The following is a 21,882-nucleotide window of genomic DNA, read 5'->3' as shown; positions in this document are numbered from 1 at the left end:
CACACACACGCGTGTTGCACGTTCCTGCCAGCCCAGGCAGCAGGGCCTGGCATGGCACACATGGTCCCCGTGGCCCCCGTGGGCCGAGGAACTGAGACACCCTCCGCCCTCCCAGCCTCTCCAGCCCGACACTGGGCAGGCACCGGACCCACTGACTTGCGATCAGCCATCTGCCCCCGGGGCCCCGAGTCTCATCTCTAAAATGGGTTAATGAAGTTTACTCTCAGGACCCCCGAGCCTAGATGGCAGGGGTCATCTCAGGGTCAACACTGAATCCCCAAAAGCTCGAATTAACGGAAAAAGTGTGGAGTGGGAAGTGGGGCCGAGTAGAACATCTCCATGTGTTGCCTGTCACTCGGGCTTTATGTCTTGCAAGATCATCTTCTAGCATCTGAGAGGACACACCTGAGTTGACGTGTGTGCGTTTTCTCAGCACAGGCGTCAGAAGAAGTGCTTGCGGGCACCACCCGGAAGGCTGGAGGGGTGGGGAGGGGTGGGGAGGCACAGGCACGCACAGGCACACGTACCCACATGCCCACATGCACATGAGCGCACACACACACACACACACACACACATGCTAGGAGACTTGCCCGGGACACAAAAACATGCTGACCTCGTTTGCAAGACACACTTTTGGGGTGAATATCCTTAAAAGAACAGACTACCCGACAGTATTCTGGACAAGGGGTCCTGAGACTCTTACCTTCACAGGGTCTTCCAGAATATTCTACGGAGAAGCCGGGGGTGCCTCCCCCGCAGCTGCAGGCGAAAGACCCCAGGGAGTTGCGGCAGGTGGAGCCCGGTCCGCAGTCGTCCTCCCTCCTCTCGCACTCGTCGTAATCTGCAGGGCATTTAGAAAGCTAGTCCGGAGACCCTCCGCGGCCGCCCGACGGGGCAGGCGCGCCTCGGGAAGCGAAGTTCAGGTGCTCAAATGACAGCCGGACGGCCGCTCCGCAGGGTTCCGGAGACAGAGCGGCCCCCGACTTTCTGCCGGGGGTGGGGTGGGGCCGGGGGGTGGAGCAGCACCCCCTCAGCTCCCTGGAGGCCGGCAGACCAGAGGGGCCCCACCCAGCCCTGGGCTCGGGCAGAGGGACCCCAGCAGCCGCTCTCCTTTCAAATCTACACTTGGTCACTTATCTGACCGGTAACGCAGGTTTACTGCAGGAAACAGATGAAACCCAGGGCAGCTCAGCCGAGAGCACACAGTCCCCCGGGAGGCCACCTCCCGGCGTGCGTGTTCGCACGTTGGCACACTTCCTTCCGGTCCTTTAACAGGCAGACTGGGGGCAGGTGCCGCTCAGCGGCAGGGCGCGCCCGGCACGCACAGGTCCTGGGCGCGAGCCCCCGCGCCGCCACCGAAGGAAAACAAGAACAATTTGAATAAATAAGAGGCAGGCTGCAGCGCAGCTGAAACCGCGTTTTACACGCAAGCGGGAGCCCTGCTTTCTCCCCTTTTCCTTGGGTCAGGAATATTTTCTGTCTCAGCAAACCTCACTTTTAAGAATTGCCTGACGGCCCGTGGCATGAACACAGCATTTAGTTAATATCTTCCCTACACGGGATTACGAGTCGTTTCCAGTCTTCTGCTTTTAAAGTAGCACTGACATGAATGTCCTCGTACATAAGCTATGGTCCAGACTGAGATCGGTTTCCTTAGGATGAAGTCCTAGACGCGCTATTATTCTAAAGCCAAAGTGGATGAACAGTTTAGAAGTTCCTGACACACACTGTCAAACTGGCTTCCAGGAAGTGCGAGCCAATCCTGTCCCCCGAGGGTGGCCTGCGGGTGCTGGCTCCCTATGCCCCCACCAGGGTCACCGTCTTAATTATTATTATTGCTCCTGGATGGGCATGCCTTGATTCTCCTGCCTTTGTTAGTGGCGTGTTTCTTCTTTCATGGACTGTCTATCCGGGTCCTCTGTGCACGTGTCTATTGGGGTCCTAGTATTTTATCCTCAATGCCTGTGATCCCTCTATATTTAGGATGCAATTCTTCATCAGATTTTCGGAATGATTTTCTCTTTTGTTGCCTATGAGAGATGTAATTCATAGAGGCAAATATTCCAGCCTTTTCTCTGCAGGCTTCACCCTTCTCATTCCAAAAATCAGAAAAATATTCATCTACATTGTCTTTGATTTTATTCATACATGTAACTATAAGCCTTTCCTCATTTATTCTCAGCTGTGATGTAAGCTAGAGACTGAATCATGTCCCTTCAAAACTTGTGTGTCGAAGCCCGGACTCCCAGTGTGAGTACATTTGGAGACGGGCCCGTTAGGAGATAATTAAGGTTAAATGAGGTCATAAGGGAGGGGCCCCGACCCAAGAGGACTGACGTCCTTATAAGAAGAGATGCCAGATCCCTCGCTGTCTACACACCCAGAGGAAAAGCCAGGAGAGGACACAGCAGAAAGGGGGCTGCCTACCTGCCAGGAGGGTCCCTCACCAGCATCACCAGGACCCTGATCTTGGACTTAAAGCCTCTCAAACCGTGAGAAAATAAATGTCTGTCGTTGAAGCCGCTCAGTCCATGGTATTTTGTTGCAACAGCTCAAGCTGACTAATACAACATGAGAAAAGACTCTAAATTGCCTCTTCTCCCTGCTTCTTTTTTCACTTGTTTTCACTAGGTCTCCTTGGAAACTGTGCCTGGGAGGAGGTCTGGCTGCGGAGACGGACATGTCTGCCCTCAACTCGCCCAGACGCTGCGGGGGAAGGAGGGGCAGGATGCAGCCGCTGTGGGGATCCTCGCAGGCTCCCCCAGAGAGGTTTCCAACTCTAAAAACTATTTTTGAAAGAACCACAGTAGCAATAAGGGAGCTGAGCGTCCCTTATTTTCACATTTTCTTCGAACGCAGGGGAAGCCCTTAAGAGGAAGAGCACCTTTTAGAAACAAAGCCAGTGGCTAAGATTTCACTCTCTCGTCAGAACCCAGTGAGTCTCTGTGGGGCCCAGCCTCCACGTACCCCAGATGGAGGTGTCCCCTCCGACCACCTCCAGCAGAGACGTGTTCTGAAAGGCGGTGAGGAACGCAGCAGACACCTCCCGGACATCCACGTCTGCGACGATCAGCAGGGTAAACTCCACCACGACACTGCCATTGGCGATGCGGGTCACCTCCACCCGCACCCCACCTGTGTCCAGGTGCTGACGCATGGAGGCTGGCAAGGAATCCCGCACCTTTAGAGAAACAGGGCTGGTGAGGAGAGCTGCCCGCGAGAGAGGAAACGGGGCACTTGTCCTGAGGGGGGCTCCTCCTGGGGTTCCAGCCAGCAGCCGGCTGACCTCGGCAAAGAGGTCAAAGCCTCACGTCGGCTCTGGCCCCTGCCTGTCTGCTGCATCCCCAGGCCCAGCACAAATGCAGGGGGTTCTGAGACACTGAGCCCCATTCCCCCCCAACCAGCTGGTGGGCACGTACCCTGTGGGCTTGTAACTTGGGAGGGGGCTGAACGAATGATCACAGGAAGGGACACCACCTTCCCCACTGCATTTTTTCTAGAACAGTCCTCTGAACCTCATGCTGCAGAACATCCCGCCTTCCCTTCTGCCTCCTGCCTTGCTGAGAACCGCTTCCCTGCGGACGTCCTAGGGGGACAGGTGGTTCTCACCTGTAAACGCCTTGTTTACTGTTCTACGTTTGGACAGAATCCTAATCACACACTGTATTATTCCATTCTCTCCCATCAGGGCCAAAATGCCCAGAAAGGCACCCGATCTTAGAATGAGCTGTAAGCAATCCACATAATGCGACGTGCTATGGAAGAGCCCCCCGCACAGTTTGCCCTCACAGAGGAAACCTCGTCTTCATCGGACCCGCATGAGGTTCGAGGCCCAGGCGGATGGGTTTCCAGCCCTGGGACAGCCAGCGTGAGCAAGGGTGTTGTCGCCCGTCGGAGGCTGCAGACGCCCGCGAGGCCCCAGAGCCGCCTGCAGCCACGCGGCCGCCATCATTATCCCCGGAATAGCTTGTCTTCTGTCTCCGTCTCTCTCTCTCTCTGGGGTTTCCAGAGTGGGATCTGTCACAGTCTGGGGTTAAAGTCATTTTTGTCTGCATTTCAAGCCAGTCTCAAAGCAAAGTTCCAGGCCCTTTGGTAGGAAGTGACAAAGAGCAAGGTGACACATTAACCCACAACCTCCCCGAATGTGTCTTAATGTCCTACACACGTGTTAAGGTGCACAGTTGTTTGCTGTCCTGAAATTCCAGACAGATAAAAACTTTGGCCCCATGTAGGCAAAAGACGAAATGCTTTAAAAGGGCAAGATTAATCAAGGAACTGGGGTGGCAGGGACGCTGCCTCGTGTGATGCTAGAGACACGGGAACTGATTTCAGTGGTCGTTGCTTAATGTGACGTGTAACTGTGATTTACGCTAAAGAAGATGATGATACACGTGTGAATCGAGCCATCAGCAGCTCTTGAATCCACGCACTGGGCCAGGAGCCGGGACCTCAGAATAAATAGAGCAGGAGCCCAGACCCCAGGGAGCCCGAGGGGACAGTTCCTGGAGGCAGCATGCTGGCTTTATCCAGGAGAAACGCCCGTGAGTGTGGACAGCCTCACCCAACACTGCAGCCGCCAGCATCACCGACGCGCCATCATGCTACTCCGCCAGTAGGTGGCGCTGCCAAGCCCTCTCCAGCCCGCGTCCTAACCTCCCAGAACTTGGAAAAGCTAAAATGTAGAGATGTCGTCTGTGCAAACAAGAGCCCTAGATTAAGACAAGTGCATTCTCTATTCGCCAAAGGGCAACCTAACCACCAGCGAAAAGAATGCTGAGGCTGCTACCCTAACTGAATAGCAACAACGGACCTCCCCAAAGAGTGCCAGTGGGACGGCAGAGGGCACTGAAAGAGAGCAAGAAAAAGAATTTTTAAGGCAGGGATCATAGCAATGTTAGTCACAGTAGCCAGAAGGCAGAAGCCACCCGAATGTCCATCGAATGACTGGATAAACAGAACGTGGCCTGTCCGTGCAATGGAATCAAGCCCTAAAAGGGATGAAGTCCTGATACTGGTACGAGATGGATGAAGCTTGAGGACATCACACTCAGCGAGATAAGCCAGACTCAAAGGGGCCGAACTGTATGATTTCATTTCTATGAAGCATCCAGAATAGACAAACCCATAGAGGCAGAAAGCACATGCCTGGTTCCAGGGGCGCAGAGAAGGGGGGAGGGTGAGCGACTACTGATGAGTATGGGGTTTCTTTTCTGAGACGATGAAAATGTTCTGAAATTAGGTGGTGTTGAAGGTTGCACAACTTTGTAAATACAGCCTGAACCACTGAATTGTGCACTTTAAAAGTGTGAGTTTTCACGGACATCAACAACAAACTATGGTTACAGAGGGGAAAGGGGGTGGGGGGGCTGCATTAGGAGTCTGGGATTAGCAGATACAAAGGACTGTATACAAACTAGATAAACAACAAGGTCCTGCTGCACAGCACAGGGGGCTGTATTCCGTATCCTGTAATAACCTGTAATGGAAAAGAGTCTGGAAAAGGACCTATATGAAGATGAGTAGCTGAATCACTGTGCTGTACACCAGAAACTAACACAACACAGGAAGCCAACTACACTTTAGTAATTTTTTTAAAGTGTGAGTTTTCTGGTGCGTGAAACAGATCTCAATGTTCAATTTCTTTCCTTTTAAGGCGGGGGCGGGGAGGCTTTCTGCTCCTCGGGACCCCACGTCAATAAAGAAGCCACCCTAAGCAGGAAGCGATGCGAGGCAAGGACACAGCAAGAGGAGGAGGTGTGTCTCCCTCCTGCTGCCGTGACTAATGGCAGATCCAGGACACACAGGCGCCACTCCAGAGCCAGAGGCGCTAGCTTCCTTCAGAAACGAGGAGCTTGCAGCATCTTCAGGTCTGAGTCCTGGTTAGCTGCGACTAGGATGCTGCCACCTCCCTCATTCACGTCCCAGGAGAAAAGGAAGATGATTCCGCCAACGTACCGCCCTGAAAAGCAGCCGCAGGAAGGCCTGGTACTCCCCGCTGCTCACGTTGCGGAAGGATTCTGAATACCTGACGTTCGCTATTCTGACTTGTCCACTGAGCTTCTGGGCTGCTGCAGGACGGAGAACAAACATGTTTGGAAGGGTACGTAACAGGTAACAGATTATCAGCTCTATCTTAAAAATAGTGTTTCTGTGTTGGCCAGGAGCAGCATCACACTGAGGCTGACCTGCACTCTGTAAAGAAGGAACGGCACCCGGGACACACAGACGCCGCCCACCAGACTCTAGGGGGTGGCAGGACAAAGCCTGGGCACAGAGGGAGAGCCTTCTGGAGGCCACGGAGCTCAGCCACTGCAGCCCTGTCCTGCCTGCCGGGGCGGTTACCTGTGCACGGGATGCCCACGTAACCCACCGGCCGGCCGGGGCAGCTCTGAGAGTGAAAGGAGGCCCTCTGTGGTGACGGCGCCAGGGCCACGGGCGTGCGCCGGCAGTGCGGGCCAGCATGGCGTAGGATCGCCTTGCCGAGTGCCTGCTCACGACAGACCGCCCCGGGGTCCTGCCGCAGCTGGCTCTCCTCCCCCGTAGCCCTGCCTCTCTGCAGGTAAGGGCAGCTCCTGCTTTCACGCTGGTCTGTTCCATCTGAATCTTCCCCCTTCCAGTGGGGCTTCTGAGAGTTCGTGGTCTGGGAGCATCGCCCGGCCGCGTCCTGGCTTCCGGTGGGGCCGCCGTCTCCGGTCCCGCTCAGTGCCTCACCAGGGATTTGCGAAGCACCTGCCACGCGCAGGGCGTTCTGGGCAGCGCAGGAGGAGGACCAGGTTGTCCTGTCGGGGGCTGAGAGTCCCTCCCCCAGAAGCTTGCTGCCCAGACGTGAGACAAACCACAAAGCCGCCCCATTATGCATTCCTGGGTGAACCCCAACCCCATGTCCTCAGGTTCATGGCTCTCACTGCGCCTGGGAGCCACCGGTCCAGACTCCAGCAACTAGTGTCTGACCTGACCTGAAACCCACCAGGTGCACAGGTGAGAGCAGATGTGGACCCGTCTCAGGCCAGGGTCACACGCTCACGGGCAGCTCTGCCCTGTAGGCGCGGGTGAGACCTTCAGAGGCCTGATCTGCACTGAACGCCCAGCACCAGCTCCCAGACTCCTCCGGGGCTGCCCTGCCTGCCTGTCTGGCTAGCAGTGACCTCCCCTTCCCCAGCTCGCCACCAGCTTACGTGTGGCGTCGTCACCCACCTTCCCCGCTCTGACTTCCCAGTCCACGGCTAATTTGTACTTCAAAGCGTACAAACAAGAGCTCTAAACTTTCCCAGCTGCACCCTAACAGGTCATCTTAGGCATCTCCCTGGGGTGTGCACCCCACCTTGGAGACCACCGCTATCAACTCTTGGACAGCTGCCCAAGCTCGGAGGACTTCTCTGCAACATCAGGTCCACCCTGGCTGCTCAGCTAAGTCAGACATTCAGGAAAACACGTGGGTGACAGTTTCCCTGCCGTGCACCCGTGAGGACGCAGGTGAGCATCTGTAACCTCTGCAGAGTCTGGAACGCTTTGCAACACAGCCTCATGGCCCACAGTCTGCCCAGCACCGGTCCCTGAAATGATCCACCTGCAGTGTGGCCTTCACACACCAGCTGAGCATACACTGAGCCCGATGTTCCGAGGCGGAGAAGGAAGCGGAAACCCAGACGCCCACGAAGAAGTCCAGCTCCTCTAAACACCCAACCACCGGGGCCCTTTCCTCCTCCCTTTGAGAATCAGTGGTGATGGCGCATCTGAAGCCCATTACCTGTCCTCACTCTCAGGTGGGCTCTGGAACTTTCTTCCCCACATGCTTTGGCCACGATCTCAACCAAGTGCAAGACGCCAGGCTCCAGGTCGGACAGAGTCAGACTTGCGTTCTGGGTCTCCAGGTGCACTGCAGGGCCCCGAGCAGAAATCAGGGTGAGCTGGAAAGTGCGGTGCAGGGTGAGATCTGCCGCCCACGCCACGTGGAAGCCTGTGCTGGTCACATTGGAGACTGAGACTCTGCCGACGGGGACGGGAGCTGGAAAACAGAATATAAACGCTCTGATTAAAATAAATTCAAGGATCCATTCTGAGGACACAGGCAAAGAGAAGCCTCACCCCACTGCTCGGGGACACGAGTCCTCAGGGACGCCGACCCAAGGGGAGTCAAGTACCCTGGCTGCTGGCTGCACAGGCCGGTGCACAGTCCCTGACTGCCTCCTGAGCCCTGGGCTCCCGGGGACGGCCCCCGCCCCTCAGTTTTGCCCCGTTTCCCAGCCTGAGGTTCCGGGACTTGGAGAAACCAAGTTTCCTTGAGCAGGTTCTGAGGGGCTCCTCCAGAGCAGTTGTTCCCCTCGAGCCCTGGGCAGAGTCGGGGGGAGTCAGCCAGGTGGCCATCTGGCTACAACCATTCCTACAGGGGAGCCGGGGTGGTGTACACAGGCTGAAGGGTTTAGTCTTGGATCTGGCACTGTTTAGCAGAGGAAATGCATCGATGGAGCTGCACTTAACAGTTGGTTCCATTTGGATGTAACCCAGGGTCAGGCTGGCTCAGTGCTCTCACACAAGGATGCCAGCACCGCCTTCTTGGCGGAGGCTGCACGGCCAGGCCCTTTCCTGCACAGAGGCTGCCTGTCTCCTGGGACATCACCCAGGGGTCTCGGTGATGGCTAAACACCTTGAAAGTAGTGAGTAATTTGGAACTGCTGGGGGCTGCATCAGGGTACGGGTTGGCACTCCTGGGGGTCTATACCTGGATAGGGGGGCTATAGATGTTGGGGGCTGCACCAGGCTGGGGGTGCAGCACTGCTAGGGAGGTGCAGAAATGTTGGGGGCCCAACACTGCTGAGGGGCCACCTGCTCAATGCGCTTAATGCAACTCATGCCTGACTTCCTGCTCCAACCGCCGGCAACCAGGGAGGTTTCGGAAGGGGGAGGACAGGGTTGGAGGGAAAGCGGGGAGACCCAGGTCCGTCCTAACTAGACTGGACTCCGGCCGCTGCCGGCCGGGGCTGCTCCGCACTGGGTTTGCACAGCCATGAGGTGAGGGCTCCACTTCCGAGCTGCAGAGCAGCCTTCAACCAGACGACGGTGTGAGCTTTGCCAATGGAAACACACACCACGTGGCTGCACTGGTCCCTCTGGGACGCACATCCCAACCACTCACCGCAGGCCGGGATCTTCGGAGATGCAGGGGCTGGGGCTGAGGGCAGGTCTGGGGAGCCGGAGGGTCCAGGGTCCGAGTTCTGAGGCCACGTGGGGTCCAGAGGTGCTGCAAGTGTGTCCCTCGTGGGGAGGCTGGCATGCCACTCAATGTGGCCCGTGGGTCCTTCAGTAGGAGTGGGCCAAAAGGGCGGCTCGGTAGTGGAGTTTGGAGGCAACCCCCCAAGGGGGTCCAGCAGGATGTCTGTGGCCCGGGGGAGGGAGCTGGGGGTTGGCCCAGGAGCCCTGGGGGCGAAGGCAGTGTTGGCCACCCTGCTGGCTGTCCACTGGCCCGTCTCCAGGCCTAGGGCCGTGCTGGCCTCCTCCTCCACGCCTTGCCCGGTGCTGTTACTACCGTAGCCGACCGTGCCACTGACCCCTCTCCTGGGTGGGGGCCCTGGGGTCCAGGCCTGGCCCACCGCAGGGGTGTCCCATGGGTGTGCGGGGCTGTGTGACCGGGCAGGGGTCTCCAGGCCAAGGGCTGTCGCTTCTGTGCTGGGAGCTGGGGCTGTTTCCCCTGTCACTGGAGTCAGCACAGCCCCCGTGGGGCTCACCACGTCACCTGCCAAGACACAGCCGCTCTCAGAAGGGGCATCTGGCCCACGTGAGCAAGAGCAACCCCCCCACAGGTGCACCCCGTGTGGGGACACAGCCTGTCCCAGCGGGCGATTAAGAACGTTTCACGGGGCCCGTGTTTGCAGTCTCCCAAGCGCTCTCTTTGGAAGGCCACGGGGCCTGTCCCTGTGGTCAGCAAGGGCGCTCGACCCTGAGAGCAGGGCCCCACTGGGGCGGCTGCAGACCCCAGACACCAATGCAGGGCTCGGTTCTCGCAGGCCTCAGACTGATCCCTTGGGCCTTCGGGAAAGTTCCCCCAAGTGTGTGCTCCGTGTGGGGCCTGGTGCTGGCCACTCTCACCAGCTTGCTGGGCATGGCGTGGGTGGACGGGAGAAGGAGGCTGTGTGGCTCTGAGGAGGCAGGACAGTGCGCGCGGCAGGTAAGGACCGGAGGCTCTCTCCCCAGGGAATCACTCTGTGCTGCTGCTCCAGACAGAGGGCCTTAGCAGGCAGGGCAGGCAGGTGGCTGAGTGCCTCTGCTGCCCACTGTGTCCAGAGCAGACATTGCCAATCGATCACAGCATTTTAAGTCTGGATGGGACCTCCCTCTGTTTGTCAACTCAGCACTCCAGGTGGCCCCAGCCAGCCGGTCAGAACTGGCCCCCCAAAAAACTTGGGGCCGAGGCATGCCAAGACTGGGGCTCAGGCCCCATGTCAAGACCATCTCCATCTCACCTGGGCTCTTCCACCCTCAGGCTCCAGCCACCCAGGAGGGACCTCGCTCCTGGGTTGTGTCATGACTTTCTCAGACCCTTTCATTCATAAAAATAATGAAAAATCATACTGTAAAATACTGGTATAAAGACTGGGTTCATCATTGATGTTTGCTGTCATTATATAAATTTCTTTCTTTTGATTTTAAGAGAAATGAAATCATTCTCGTGGACCCCTAACAGTATGGTGGACCCCAGGCACTGTGCCCACCCTGCTTGATGGAGAAGCTGTCCCTGCTCCACCCCAGGCCCCCGGGAAGGAGGCACAGCCCAGAGCGGGGGGTGGGGAGTGTGGGGCAGGGGGCGCACCCTCGCAGGCCCGGCCCGGTCTGGAGGGGTTGGCATCCCCGGCCGTCCGGCACCGGCAGGTGTACGAGCCCTCGAGGTTGATGCACTGGGCGGCCGGCGAGCAGTCATGCTCCAGGCTGTCCGCACACTCGTCCCAGTCTGCCGGGCGGGAAGGAGACAGGACACAGGCAGGTGAGAAGGTGGCCAGAAGCTGCCCAGAGAACAGACAGGCCACGGAGCGGAGTTCTACTGTCTTTGCAGCGAACGGCTGGGGGGACGCGGCGGGGCTTCAGGGAGGCCCTTGGTGCCCAGCCCCCGGGGGGAGGCCCTGCCCAGAGCCCTCCCTGGAAGCCTCTATGTGAACCAAGCTGCCAGGCTGCGCACCCTCCTGCGCCCACCTCCTCCGTGGCTGGCTGATCTGGGCAGGGGTTAAATGGGGCGCCGGTTCCTTTGGGGACATTAGCACCCACAAGGGTGAACACAGTCCCCTTTTGCTCATTCTTTGCTCCCAGGGTGCTTTCACTTCTCTCTGATGTGCCAACATCCCCTAACACTTAGTGTCTCAAGAAAGAAACAGAAAAATCGCGGAGCCAGGAGGTGCCCAGTTAGTGGAACATGAACCTTCCGAGACACGGAGAGGAACGGCCCTGCAACTCCTCCCACCTGAGTCCGGGAGGCGACTGTCGGAGCCCGAGGGCTGTGCCCTGGGAAGCCGGAGCCTTCTGACTGGAGCAGGGAAGTTTGTGAAGGAAGCCCCCCTGCCTGTCAGCCCCCCAAAGCCCTCTCTCCCTTGCTCGACCTCTCATCATGCAATCCAGCCCCCAGTGGCCAATCAGCAAGCAGCCAGGACCAGCTTTAGGCCACATGGAGGCAAAACTCACCAGGAGGACCATCCCTCCTCCTCCTCCCAGCCTCTCCTCTCCCACTTCTGCTCCCCCAGGTCACCACCACCCCCATCCCCGTCTCTGCCCTAGGAAGGAATCTGACCTCCAACCTGCAGGCTGCTTAATGGGGCTGGAGCCAGGCTGGCCAGACAGCAGGGCCCCTAGAAGAGCGGAGGCCCCGGTTGAGACCTGGGCTCAAACCGCAGAACCCCAGGAGGCCATCTTGGGGTGGTGGCTCCCCTGGCCTTCGCTCCCCCAGCACACGGCTCGGGAGCAAGGCTGAGTAAGGTGCAGGCAGCTCCATCTGGTCTTGCAACAAAGCCCGAGGCCACACGGTTTTCTGATTCTGAAGGAAGAGGCAGGTCTGTGCACCGTGAGAGCTGCCAGGTGGCCTCTGCACCTCCTGGGCCATCAGACAACGAAACAGGCAGGAGCCCGGTGCGGGTCTGGGACAGGATGTGGCCCACCTCCCAGAGGAGCGGGGCAGCCGTGGCAGAGCCGCACCTCCTGGCACAGGTGAGAGCTCAGAACGAGTTGTGGAGGACCCAGGACAGGCCGCGCCTTCCCTGCAAAGGCAGGCTCCTCAGGGGGCCCCAAGCTGTCTCTGAGGCCTGGGCGGCCTTCGGAGGTGAAGCCTGGCCAGAGCCCTCGGCCCTTGCTGGGGCCGGCGTCAGAGTCTCAAGGAGGAAGATGGGCACAGAGAACCTGGTTCTAAGGGCGCCACCCACAGAAGCTGGACCAAAGGCAGTGCCACCCAATCTGGATTAAGAAAGGCCACACCAGCAGGCCAGGTGGACGGTGACAGCCCCGGGGCCAGGCTCCCCAGCTCACACCCCTTCTCCCGCCGCCCACAGAGACACAGAAAGGGCCACTGCGTCTGAAGTGCTGTTGGGAGCCAGCGGCCGCGGGGAGCTTTGGGCAGCAGTTCGGCCTGTCCTGAGCCTGCCCCCCGCCGCTGTGGTGACCCAGGGAGCCTCACACAGAACGGGGCCGCGGTTAGAGCTTGTCTGGCTGGCGTCTGAGCAGACACAGAGGCACGAAGGGACCACAGAGTGGAGGCCCAGCCGGTCAGCGCGCTTACAGCCGATGAGCGGGGTGGCCCTTACAGAGCAGATTTCAAGGAAGGGTAGAGGCAGGGGTTGGAGACCCAGGGAGAGTGACGGGGTGGGAGGAGGGAGAGGAGCCCCTGGAGGAGGAGGAACTGCCGTCAGACGTGTGCTGGGCATCACGTCATTCCCCCCCGAGGTGGGCTGCGTCCTAACCTTCCTGCCTCCCGGATAAGCACATGGAGGCCCTTGTGCAGGGCCCAGGGTGAGCGAGCGTCAGAGCTGGGACCCCCGCCCGGCCCATGAAGTACCTGCCGAGTCAAGACTCCTGTCTTGGGGCAGCATGGATGGGACTGGACCCCGGGGTGCTGCCCGGCCTCAGGCCTCCAGCACAGGGCCCACCCCTCAGGGAAGAGCAGGACACGGGGCCACCCAGTGACCCCGGGTGCACTGACCTCCGGGAGAAGATGGGTCAGGGCATCGTGACCCCCACGCTGCTAGGATACATCGACCCGCGGGAGGCGAGAGCACCCAGCTAACCCAGAATGCTCGGGGTGCGACCGCACCGTTCCCATAGGGGCTGCAGAGGAGAGTTTTCTGTGCCGCGGTTTGTTGACTTTGAGCAGAAGGGCAACGGATGGGCTTCTCCAGTCCCCAGGCTGCGGGGCTGGGGGCTGTTGGGGGCAGGTGCGGGGAGAACGGCTTCCCCACACTCGGGTCAGGCCTGCGCGGCCTCCCCAGGTGGGGGCGGCAGCCTGGGGGCTGCTCTCGGGCTCCTGTGTCAGAAGCCAGCGGGAACCGGGTCAGGGGACTCGGAGCGGGGCGGGGTTGCCGCCTCGTGGCTGGGCAAGAACAACTCCCCGGCCCAGGGAGGGCTCCCCAAGACGCCCCTCAGCTCCGAGATGTGAAGCAAACAGCCTCCTGCTTGTCAAGGGCACTGTGGTGACAGCCTGCCCAGGGCTCCCAACTTCCCAGGGCGCCTCTAGAACTACATGGGGAGGCTTAAAACGATCTGCTGAGAAGCCTGGGATGTTAGCAATGCAAGGTACCCCTTCTTCTTTGTATAAGTTTGCTGAGGCTGCCATGACAAACTGTCACATGCTGTCAAGTTGGCTTAAAGCAACAGAATGCACTCTCTCCAGTTCTAGAGGTCAGAGTCCAAAATCAAACTGTCAGCAGGGCCCAGTGCCCTCTGGGGCTCTCAGGGGAGTCCTTCCTGCCTCTTCCAGCTTCTGGTGGCCCCTGGGCTTCCTTGGCTTGTGGCCGCATGCCTCCAGCCTCTGCCTCCGTCTTCATGTGCCTCCTCCAGTGGCCCTGGGTCTCCTCCTTTTCTGTTCCTTCTAAGGACACTGTCACTGGATTTAGGGCCCACCCTGATCCAGGACGATTTCAGATCCTTACCTTAATTTCATCTGCAAAGACCTTTCTTCCAAGTACGGTCACATCTGAAGTTCTGAGTGCACTGTCTTTTGGGGCCACCACTCAGCATACTGCATCGTTTGACCTACGCCCAGGTGCACGGGGACCTGGCTGGGAAGCATCGCTGGAGGGCTGGGCTGGGCCACCTGAGGGCTGCTCAGCTCTGTCTCAGGTGGGCTCTGGGGGCGCACACCAAGGACACATCCACTTGGTGCCCGGTGCCTGCCTGGCTCTTAGCCCCTGAGCCCAGGCAGGAAGGGCCACCCAGGTGCAGAGGGCCACTCAGGGAGACCCCAGGCTACGCAGGCAGGTGCTTCCCAGGTGTGACTGACTTCAGGTGTGACTTTCCCACGGCCTTCCCTGGGTTGGGTTGGGGCGGGGGCGGTTGGGACAGCAAGCCGACACACGACAGAGCTCAAAGGGCACTGCAGGGCTCACTCTGGGACCCAGCTCCACTGCGGGGTCAGAGGGACGCCCATCCCACAGACTGGGCCCCAAACAGGCTCTCTGACGTAGGGACCGTGGTGCCCTCACTGCGCGCAGGAACTGCATCCCGGCGTATGACGGCAAAGCCTTCCCGACATGACAGCACACCGCCTCTGTCTCTGTTTCTGTCTCTCACCTCCCCTCGTCCCTTCTGTTCCTCCCACATCTCTCTCTGTCTCTCGGTGTCTCCGTCTCTGTCTTATCTCTGACCGTCTCCTCCATCTCTCTCTCTCTCTGTCCCCTCCCCACTCTTCTGCTGACCTGTGACTTCCTGCCTCAAGGCAACTCCAAGTAGAATTACAGAACGTTCGGTCTCCTGAAGTAGATCCATGTGTCAGTGCGAGGTCCAGCAGCCAGGCGGTGCTTGGACTTGGACGCAGACACAGTGAGCTCCCCATCTTCCTGCCCCTTGGGGACCCCCCAGCCCGGTTCCCTCCTCGGTTCTGGGCCCACGGCCCCAGAAGCATCATCCAAGGGAATAAGCTTCCCCGGGCTCCACGGGGTCACTTCTGCCACCAGGAACCAGGAGGTGCGGGGCACAGGCGGGCTCACTGGCAGGGGCTGTGGCCGGAGGGCCCCCGTGGAGGAACCCAGGGGCAGGGCTCAGGGTTCATTTTCTTTAACTACCTTTCAGAATAAAGTGAACATTGAGCAGAAACAACACTGTCTGGACTCGAGGGCATTGCGGTGGCGCCCAGGTGAGGGGACGAGGACCCACCTTGCACACGTGTCCCCCGCGGGTCGATCCGGAACAGGCCGCTTGCCCACAGTGGCGGAAGCATGGGGGCCAGCGTGGACACATCCACTGGGAACTCGGGGTCCCATGCCGTGAGTCTGAGCCTCACGACCACGCTTCCGGCCTGGAGGGACACGATCTGTACCCTCAGCTTCCCTCTTCTGTACAGGTTGGAAACCGCGGGCGGGAAGGAGTTTTCAACCTGGCCCAGAAGAGGCAACAGACGCTCAGACGGAGCAGACTCTCCCATCGGCATCTTCAAAATGGTCTAGCGGGGCCCCAGGTGAGACCAATGAAAGGGGCCCAGAGTCCATGTGTCCCCTTCATGGCCAGGAGGCCCCCCCAGCTCACGCCCCTGGGACTGGAGGCCGGGCCTGTCTGCCTTTGTGAGAACTCAGAGACCACTGCAGTCTGGGCCCCATCATGCACAGCCCGCTCTGGGTGCTCCGGAAACTGGTAGGAAGGTAATTTGTGAGAGACAGACAGACAGCGGGATTGACCTCTAGACTGAGTGGCCAAGAGGGGAGGAGCTGCTGAGCGACAGCCCTGTGGCTCTTTGGAGCGGCTCCCCCTCACTGGGCTGTATCCCCCAGGCAGCACCCAGGCACAGCCAGGGCCTTAGGGCCATCTGTGCCCGAGCAGGGGAGACACCAACCTCGCCCCACCTTCCTCCCACACCACTCCTGCACACGCAGGCGAACTCCTGCTAAAAAGGAGAGAGAATTCTCCAAGAAAGTTCTAAAAATGACTCCCCCTGCAGGTGCACACTGAGGGGCGACCCTCCCTTCTCTCCCACGTCCATACATCTTGTAGGTAGAAGCCCTAACTGCCCTCTTACTCCAGAATATCTTTCCAAGTCACTTGTATGATGAACAGCCTTGGGAGAGAGAGAATGGCCCTGCCCAGAGCAAGGGCAGATCTGCTCACTGTCAGATGTCATAAAGTTCACATCTCTTTCTGGAGCACACATAGGCAAGTTGGCTTGCGGGTCCTTGGCGGTGACACTGGTCCACTGCAGGTGTGCCACCTGCCTGGTTCCCTCTGTGTCACCCCCGAGGGACCTGGCACCAAAGTTGTGCTCGTGCCTGTGGGGCTGTGAGTGATGAAGTCCTTTGTCTCTGACCCAGGCATCTCATGTCCTCTGCCAGCATCCATGACACAGGCTAACTTACTAGCTTGCAGGAAGGGCAAGGTCACAGTTCTGGACAGTTCAGCAAGTCGCTTTTTACTCCAGCTCAGCATCCAGGTTCTCCCAGGCTGTGTTCTGATACCTCCCTCCAGCCCCAGGGAGGGATGGATGCCAGAATCACTGGTAAATGCATCCTTAAAGAAGCTGCCCCAGAGCAGGAGGGCAGAGGCCCCAGGTCCCCCAGGCAGACGGTTCAACAGAAAGCCCAGCTGAGCCACCAAGTGGCACAGCCCATGTGAATCAAGGGTGGTTTGGCCCCAGATCTAGATTAAGCACCCCATAAAAGGGGGCACTTTGAGTAATCACTGTGGGATTTGGGCGTGGCCCCTCCCCAACCGTGGTGGCAGGTGCTTGTCCCACAAGCGCACAGGGCGCTCAGCGGCACAGGCGGGCTGGCGCGGGTTTCTGGCTTGGACCCTGGGGAAGCTCCTCTCCTGGCTTTACCTCGTGCAGCAGCTGTCGGGAGAAGTTCCGGTACTCAGGGCTGCTGCGGTCCAGCAGCCTCTCCGTCACATTGTGGTTTAGGATCCTCACCGTGACTTCAAAGACCCGGGCATCTGAGACAGAAGACAATGCAAATCAGCTGCAATCCGGTAAGCATGAGTCACGTGCCTTCCTGTCAGCATTTTCCAATTTCCCCCACGCAAAGCAGCGGCGACCCTACACGACACAGCAGAGGAGTTGGACTTGGTCAATATTTTTAGGACATTACATCCCCCAAAACATAAAATACACTCTTTTCAGTGCACATGGAACATTCTCTAGGGTAGATCACATACTCAGGCATGGAAGAAGCCTCAACAAATTTAAGAGGATAGAAATTATTTTAAGCATCTTTCTGACCACAATGCCATGAAACTAAAAATCAACTACAGAAAAACAAATGAGAAAAAAAGGACAGGATGGAGACTAAACAGCATGCGTCTAAAACACCAGTGGGTCAGTGATGAACTCAAAGAAGAAATTAAAACACTTTGAGACAAATGACAATGAAAAAACAACACAAAACTACAGGACGCAGCAAAAGCAGTCCTAAGAGGGAGGCTCTCAGAGGTACAGGCTTCAAAAACCAAGCAGGACCTCACACCAACAGCCTAGCCCTCCACATGAAAGAGTTAGAAAAAGAAGCGCAAGCAAAGCCTGAGGGCAACGGAAGGAAGGAAACAAAAAGATCAGGAGGCAATGAATAAAACAGAGATTAAAAAACAGTAAAAATCGATCACAACAAGAGCTGGTTTTTTGAAAGAGTAAACAGAATTGACCACCCTCTGGCCGGGCTCACCCAGAAGGAAAGAGAGGACACAGATAAACAAAATAAGAAAGGAAAATGGAGAAATTACAGCCAGTTCCCCCCTTTCCCTGCTCTTTAAAGGGGAAATTAAAAAAAAAAAAAAAAAAGATTGAGGCATGAGTCTGAGGTTTGGTCGCCAAATCGGGAGAAGCAGCACACGGAGTGTATGTCTCAGCGCGGGGAGGAAGGCCCCCCGGGCAGACACATGCTTCCAGAGCCCGAGCAGAGACACCTGCAGAGTGAGCACCAACGTCACACACTCACACCCGCGGGAGCCGGGGCTCCGCAGCGCACGTGGCCCCTCCAGCAACTCCTCCCGCATCACGGCTGCTGCTCTCCTTGGCCCTTTTCACAACCACACACCCCAACCGGTCCTCATGCCGTACCCCACCAGGGCCCCCAAAATGCGGGTAACCAATTTACCCCAATTTGCCCAAACTTTCCAGTTTTCCCACCCAAATTCCCACCTCTCAGGAGCCTCCTGTGTCCCAGGCAAAATGATAGGGTTGGTCACCCTACCCAGCTGAGCCGGGTCAGTGACCCCCAACCCAGCTCATAGGAAGCACAATGATTTGAATCATCGGCGCCAACGGAACTGAGCCAGAAACAAGCTGACAGGGAACGTGGACTTTGGACGAGCAGCCTTACCGGTCTTGACCGTCAGTGCAGCGGCGATGTTGGCCCCACACGCCTGGTAGCTGGTCTTCACCCCATACCGCACTCCGGCCTCCAGCCCGGCCACCTCCAGGCTTGTCCCCCGGGTCCTGGAAGTCCTGAGCAGCTCCTCACCCTTGTACACCTCCACCTGGACACTGTGGTTCTGGGTGGAATTTAAACGCCAAGACACGTGAAAGCTGCTGCTGGTGACATTGAGGGTCACGTGGTCTCTGATGGGCGGGCAATCTAGGACGTGCAGCGGGAGGAAGATGCAGAGAACGTCAGAGAGAAGCAGCGGGAGCAAAAGTCAACAAGTGGCCGACGGCAGACGGAGACGCTCCCGCACAGCGAGGGCGCCGCCCTCAGAACGAGAAGGCCGCCTGCAGGCCGGGCGGAGGCCTGCTGGTCGTGTCGGGGAGGGCTTAGCGTCCAAAACACACGTGAGAAGCAGACCACGCAACAGCAAAAAGTATCGTCATCATAATCATCCCATTTAAAAATGGGCAAATGATCTGAATAGACAGTTTTCCAAAGAAGACACACAGATGGTCAACAGGTAAGCAGAAAGGTGCTCACCGCCACTAATCCTCAGGGAGATGCGCACAAAACCACGATGGGGGGTCACCTCACACCTGTCAGAATAGCTGCTCTCCAAAGACGACAGATAACAAGTGCTGGGGAGGGTCCGGAGCAAAGGCGACCCTTGTGCCCTGTGGGCAGGGATGTAAGTTGGTGCCACCATCATGGAAAACAGTATGGAAGCTCCTCAAGAAACTAAAAGTAAAACTCCCATATGATCCAGCAATTCCGCTCCTGGGCATTTGTCTGAAGGAAATGAAATCACTGTCTCTGGGAGACAGTGCTCCCCCAGGTTCACTGCAGCATTATTTACATCAGCCAAGACACGGAAACAACTCGAGGTTCCTGAGGTAATGACCACTGCGGTGTGCCTCGGGCTGAGCTGTGCTCCCCTAAAATCCATATGTCGGGGTCCTAACCCCCAGTACTTCAGAACAGACTGTATTTGGAGGTGGAGTCTTTGAAGAAGTTACTAAGCTAAAGTGAGGTCATTGGCGTGGGCCCTAAGCCAGTAAGGCTAGTGTCCTTACAAGGAGAGGAGACTGGGTCCCAGACTCGCAGAGGGATGATCATGTGGGGACACGGGGAGAAGATGGCCGTCTTCAGGCCAAGAGGCCTCCAGAGGCACCAGCCTGCCAGCACCTTGATCCCGGGCACCCAGCGCCCGGACTCTGAGAGTGAGGGTCTGTTCTGCAGTGCGTTCCACGGCAGCCTGAGCAGGTGACCACACGGCATGACGTTTCTGTGCTTCATTTATAAACACTCCCCCCAGCCCAGATTCAGGGGGCCTGGTCCTCCGATGCACATGTGCCTGGTCACTTGCCCAGGGACTTCTGCTTGGATAATTTGCCGCTGAAACAGTGGCCCCTGGAGAAGCAGGACTCGGGAGTCAGACCGAGGCCTCCTGCGTTTTCACATCAAAACCCACGCTTCAGGGAGCAACACACTAACGTGACAACCAACACATATTTTAATACTCAAGTACAATCAAATCTTTTTGGAGAAAAATTTCTGCTTACAGCAGAGGCACCTGGAAAATATGAATTATTTAAAAACTTGGGGGGTCCCTCAGTCTAAGCACCATAATTTTTACAGCAGAATGCTTTTCACTGAAGCACAGTCAGTTTGCAATGATGTGTCCGTCTCTGGTGTACAGCACGGCGTTTCAGCCACACACATACATACGTATATTCCTTCTCATACCCTTTCTCATTATACGTGACTACAAGATATTGAATAGCTAGTTCCCTGTTCCTATACAGTAGAAACTTGTTTTAACATCACAATTTGAGTTCCATAAGAAATAAGCTATGAAATTTTTTTTTTAAAAATCTTTTGCAAAACCATGGTAAAAAAAAAAAAAGAATTAAAATATGTGTAACATTTCCAAAGCCCTTCATGTAAGGATTTTTAGGCTAAATGCTTTCTAATATTACAAAAAAAATTGTCTTTCCAGACAAATGTGTATGCTTCCTTCCGGTAACAGATAAAAACTGGTACAATTCATTGCATTTCTCTTTTTGTCTTGGCTGCTGAGAGACTCAGGATCAAGGTTGGTGCCCCACTCTCGTCTTGCAACTCGGTCCTGCTGTGTCCTCCTCCCCGAGCTGCCCGGTGTAAACCTCAGTGCCCTGTGGGTATGTCCCCCGCACCGCCCCCACGAGCCCCTGCAGAACCCCACAAAGCAGGGGGTATAGACTGTTGGATGCTGGAGAGGGAGGGGAGCCCAGCCCTCCCTCCATCTAAACTCTTGCAGTTTCTGGAAGACTCTCCTTGCATGGGGAGGCAGTGCACTTTGAAGAAGCAGCATCTGTCCTTTCACTGAATTGTCCAGTATTTATCCACATCTTTGACTCATAAATGTTCATTCTTTATGACACTGTCCTGTGTTGCCGCTGAGGACTGGCCAGCAGCAGGGGCCCTGGGACTATGGGTCTTGCTCCCAACCCCCAGTCACCGGGACCCTGAAATCAGAACGCCCCTTACTGGAGGTCTAAGCTCTGCAGCCTGTCCCCAGGGACGTGTCTCACCAAGAAAGTGAGGAAGGGCTACAATTTTTCTAAAAATCGGCGAAAAGCACCGAACGTTCTATCTCGTGCAATCAAACCACACAACCCCGAGCATCGTTTCAGTCCCACGGTGACGACATGACACCCAGCAAACAGGACAGGGGACGGGGGTGGGCACGAGGCCTGAGGGCTGGCTCCCGCTGGGGCTGCGGCCCCGCCTCTCTGTTGCCCTCTGGGCATCAGACTCGTCATGGGACTGAGAACAAACCCACACCCTGGGCCTGTGTGGGGTAGCCCTTTACAAGCACATTCTTTAGAGAGCGCCTCCAAGTCGGGGGGAATTAAAACGGAAAGGGCCCCCCAGGTACCGGGGAGACCCGGGGACGGTGTTTAGGGAGCGTCTGAGAGGGCATCGGACTGGCTGGAGACATGCTCACTCTTTGAATTAAGATGCCAGTGTGTTCCTAGATCACTGGGCAGAGGAGCCGCCAACCCGGCCGTTCCGATGGCTCTGAAACCCTCAGAGATGCCTGCAGGAGCTGCCGTCCGGCCATGGTTTCTGCAGCTGAGAGACTGTGAGCATGTGGCCTCTCGTCCCAAGTAACAGACCCTCCCTGGGGAGAGTGCGACCACTGAGTATCTGTGTAGCTCTTTCCCCGTGTTACTTTGAGGGACTTGCCCTTGTCCAGAATGAACCATTTTTGAGCGATTGCAGTGGCAATTTCATACAGTTCAGCATTTATTGAGTATCTGCTGTGTACCTAGCACCGTCACAGCCAGTGGTGGAAACGAGGATGGAT

General features: G+C 57.3%; 1 protein-coding gene across 2 annotated transcripts in view; it reads right to left on the bottom strand.

Annotated features, from left to right (window-relative positions):
* The window catches only part of UMODL1 (uromodulin like 1), a 58,865-nt gene that overhangs the window by 16,120 nt on the left and 20,863 nt on the right, over positions 1–21,882 (bottom strand). The window contains exons 7-16 of one of the 2 annotated variants that reach the window (XM_064476184.1): positions 18,486–18,740; positions 16,991–17,103; positions 15,340–15,559; positions 10,808–10,945; positions 9,493–9,733; positions 9,137–9,351; positions 7,751–8,008; positions 5,959–6,071; positions 2,971–3,184; positions 707–844 (exon numbers count right to left, since the gene is read on the bottom strand). In XM_064476184.1, the coding sequence (XP_064332254.1) occupies positions 707–844; positions 2,971–3,184; positions 5,959–6,071; positions 7,751–8,008; positions 9,137–9,351; positions 9,493–9,733; positions 10,808–10,945; positions 15,340–15,559; positions 16,991–17,103; positions 18,486–18,740 (1,905 nt within the window). Of the gene's footprint in view, positions 1–706; positions 845–2,970; positions 3,185–5,958; positions 6,072–7,750; positions 8,009–9,136; positions 9,734–10,807; positions 10,946–15,339; positions 15,560–16,990; positions 17,104–18,485; positions 18,741–21,882 lie in introns of both variants that reach the window. The other variant, XM_064476180.1, reaches the window with a different exon arrangement.

Source organism: Camelus dromedarius, chromosome 2 (genome assembly GCF_036321535.1).
Source record: "Camelus dromedarius isolate mCamDro1 chromosome 2, mCamDro1.pat, whole genome shotgun sequence".
Lineage (NCBI taxonomy): Eukaryota > Metazoa > Chordata > Mammalia > Artiodactyla > Camelidae > Camelus > Camelus dromedarius.
The sequence above is the reverse complement of the archived record's forward strand: the minus strand, read 5'-3'. Positions and strand labels throughout refer to the sequence as shown.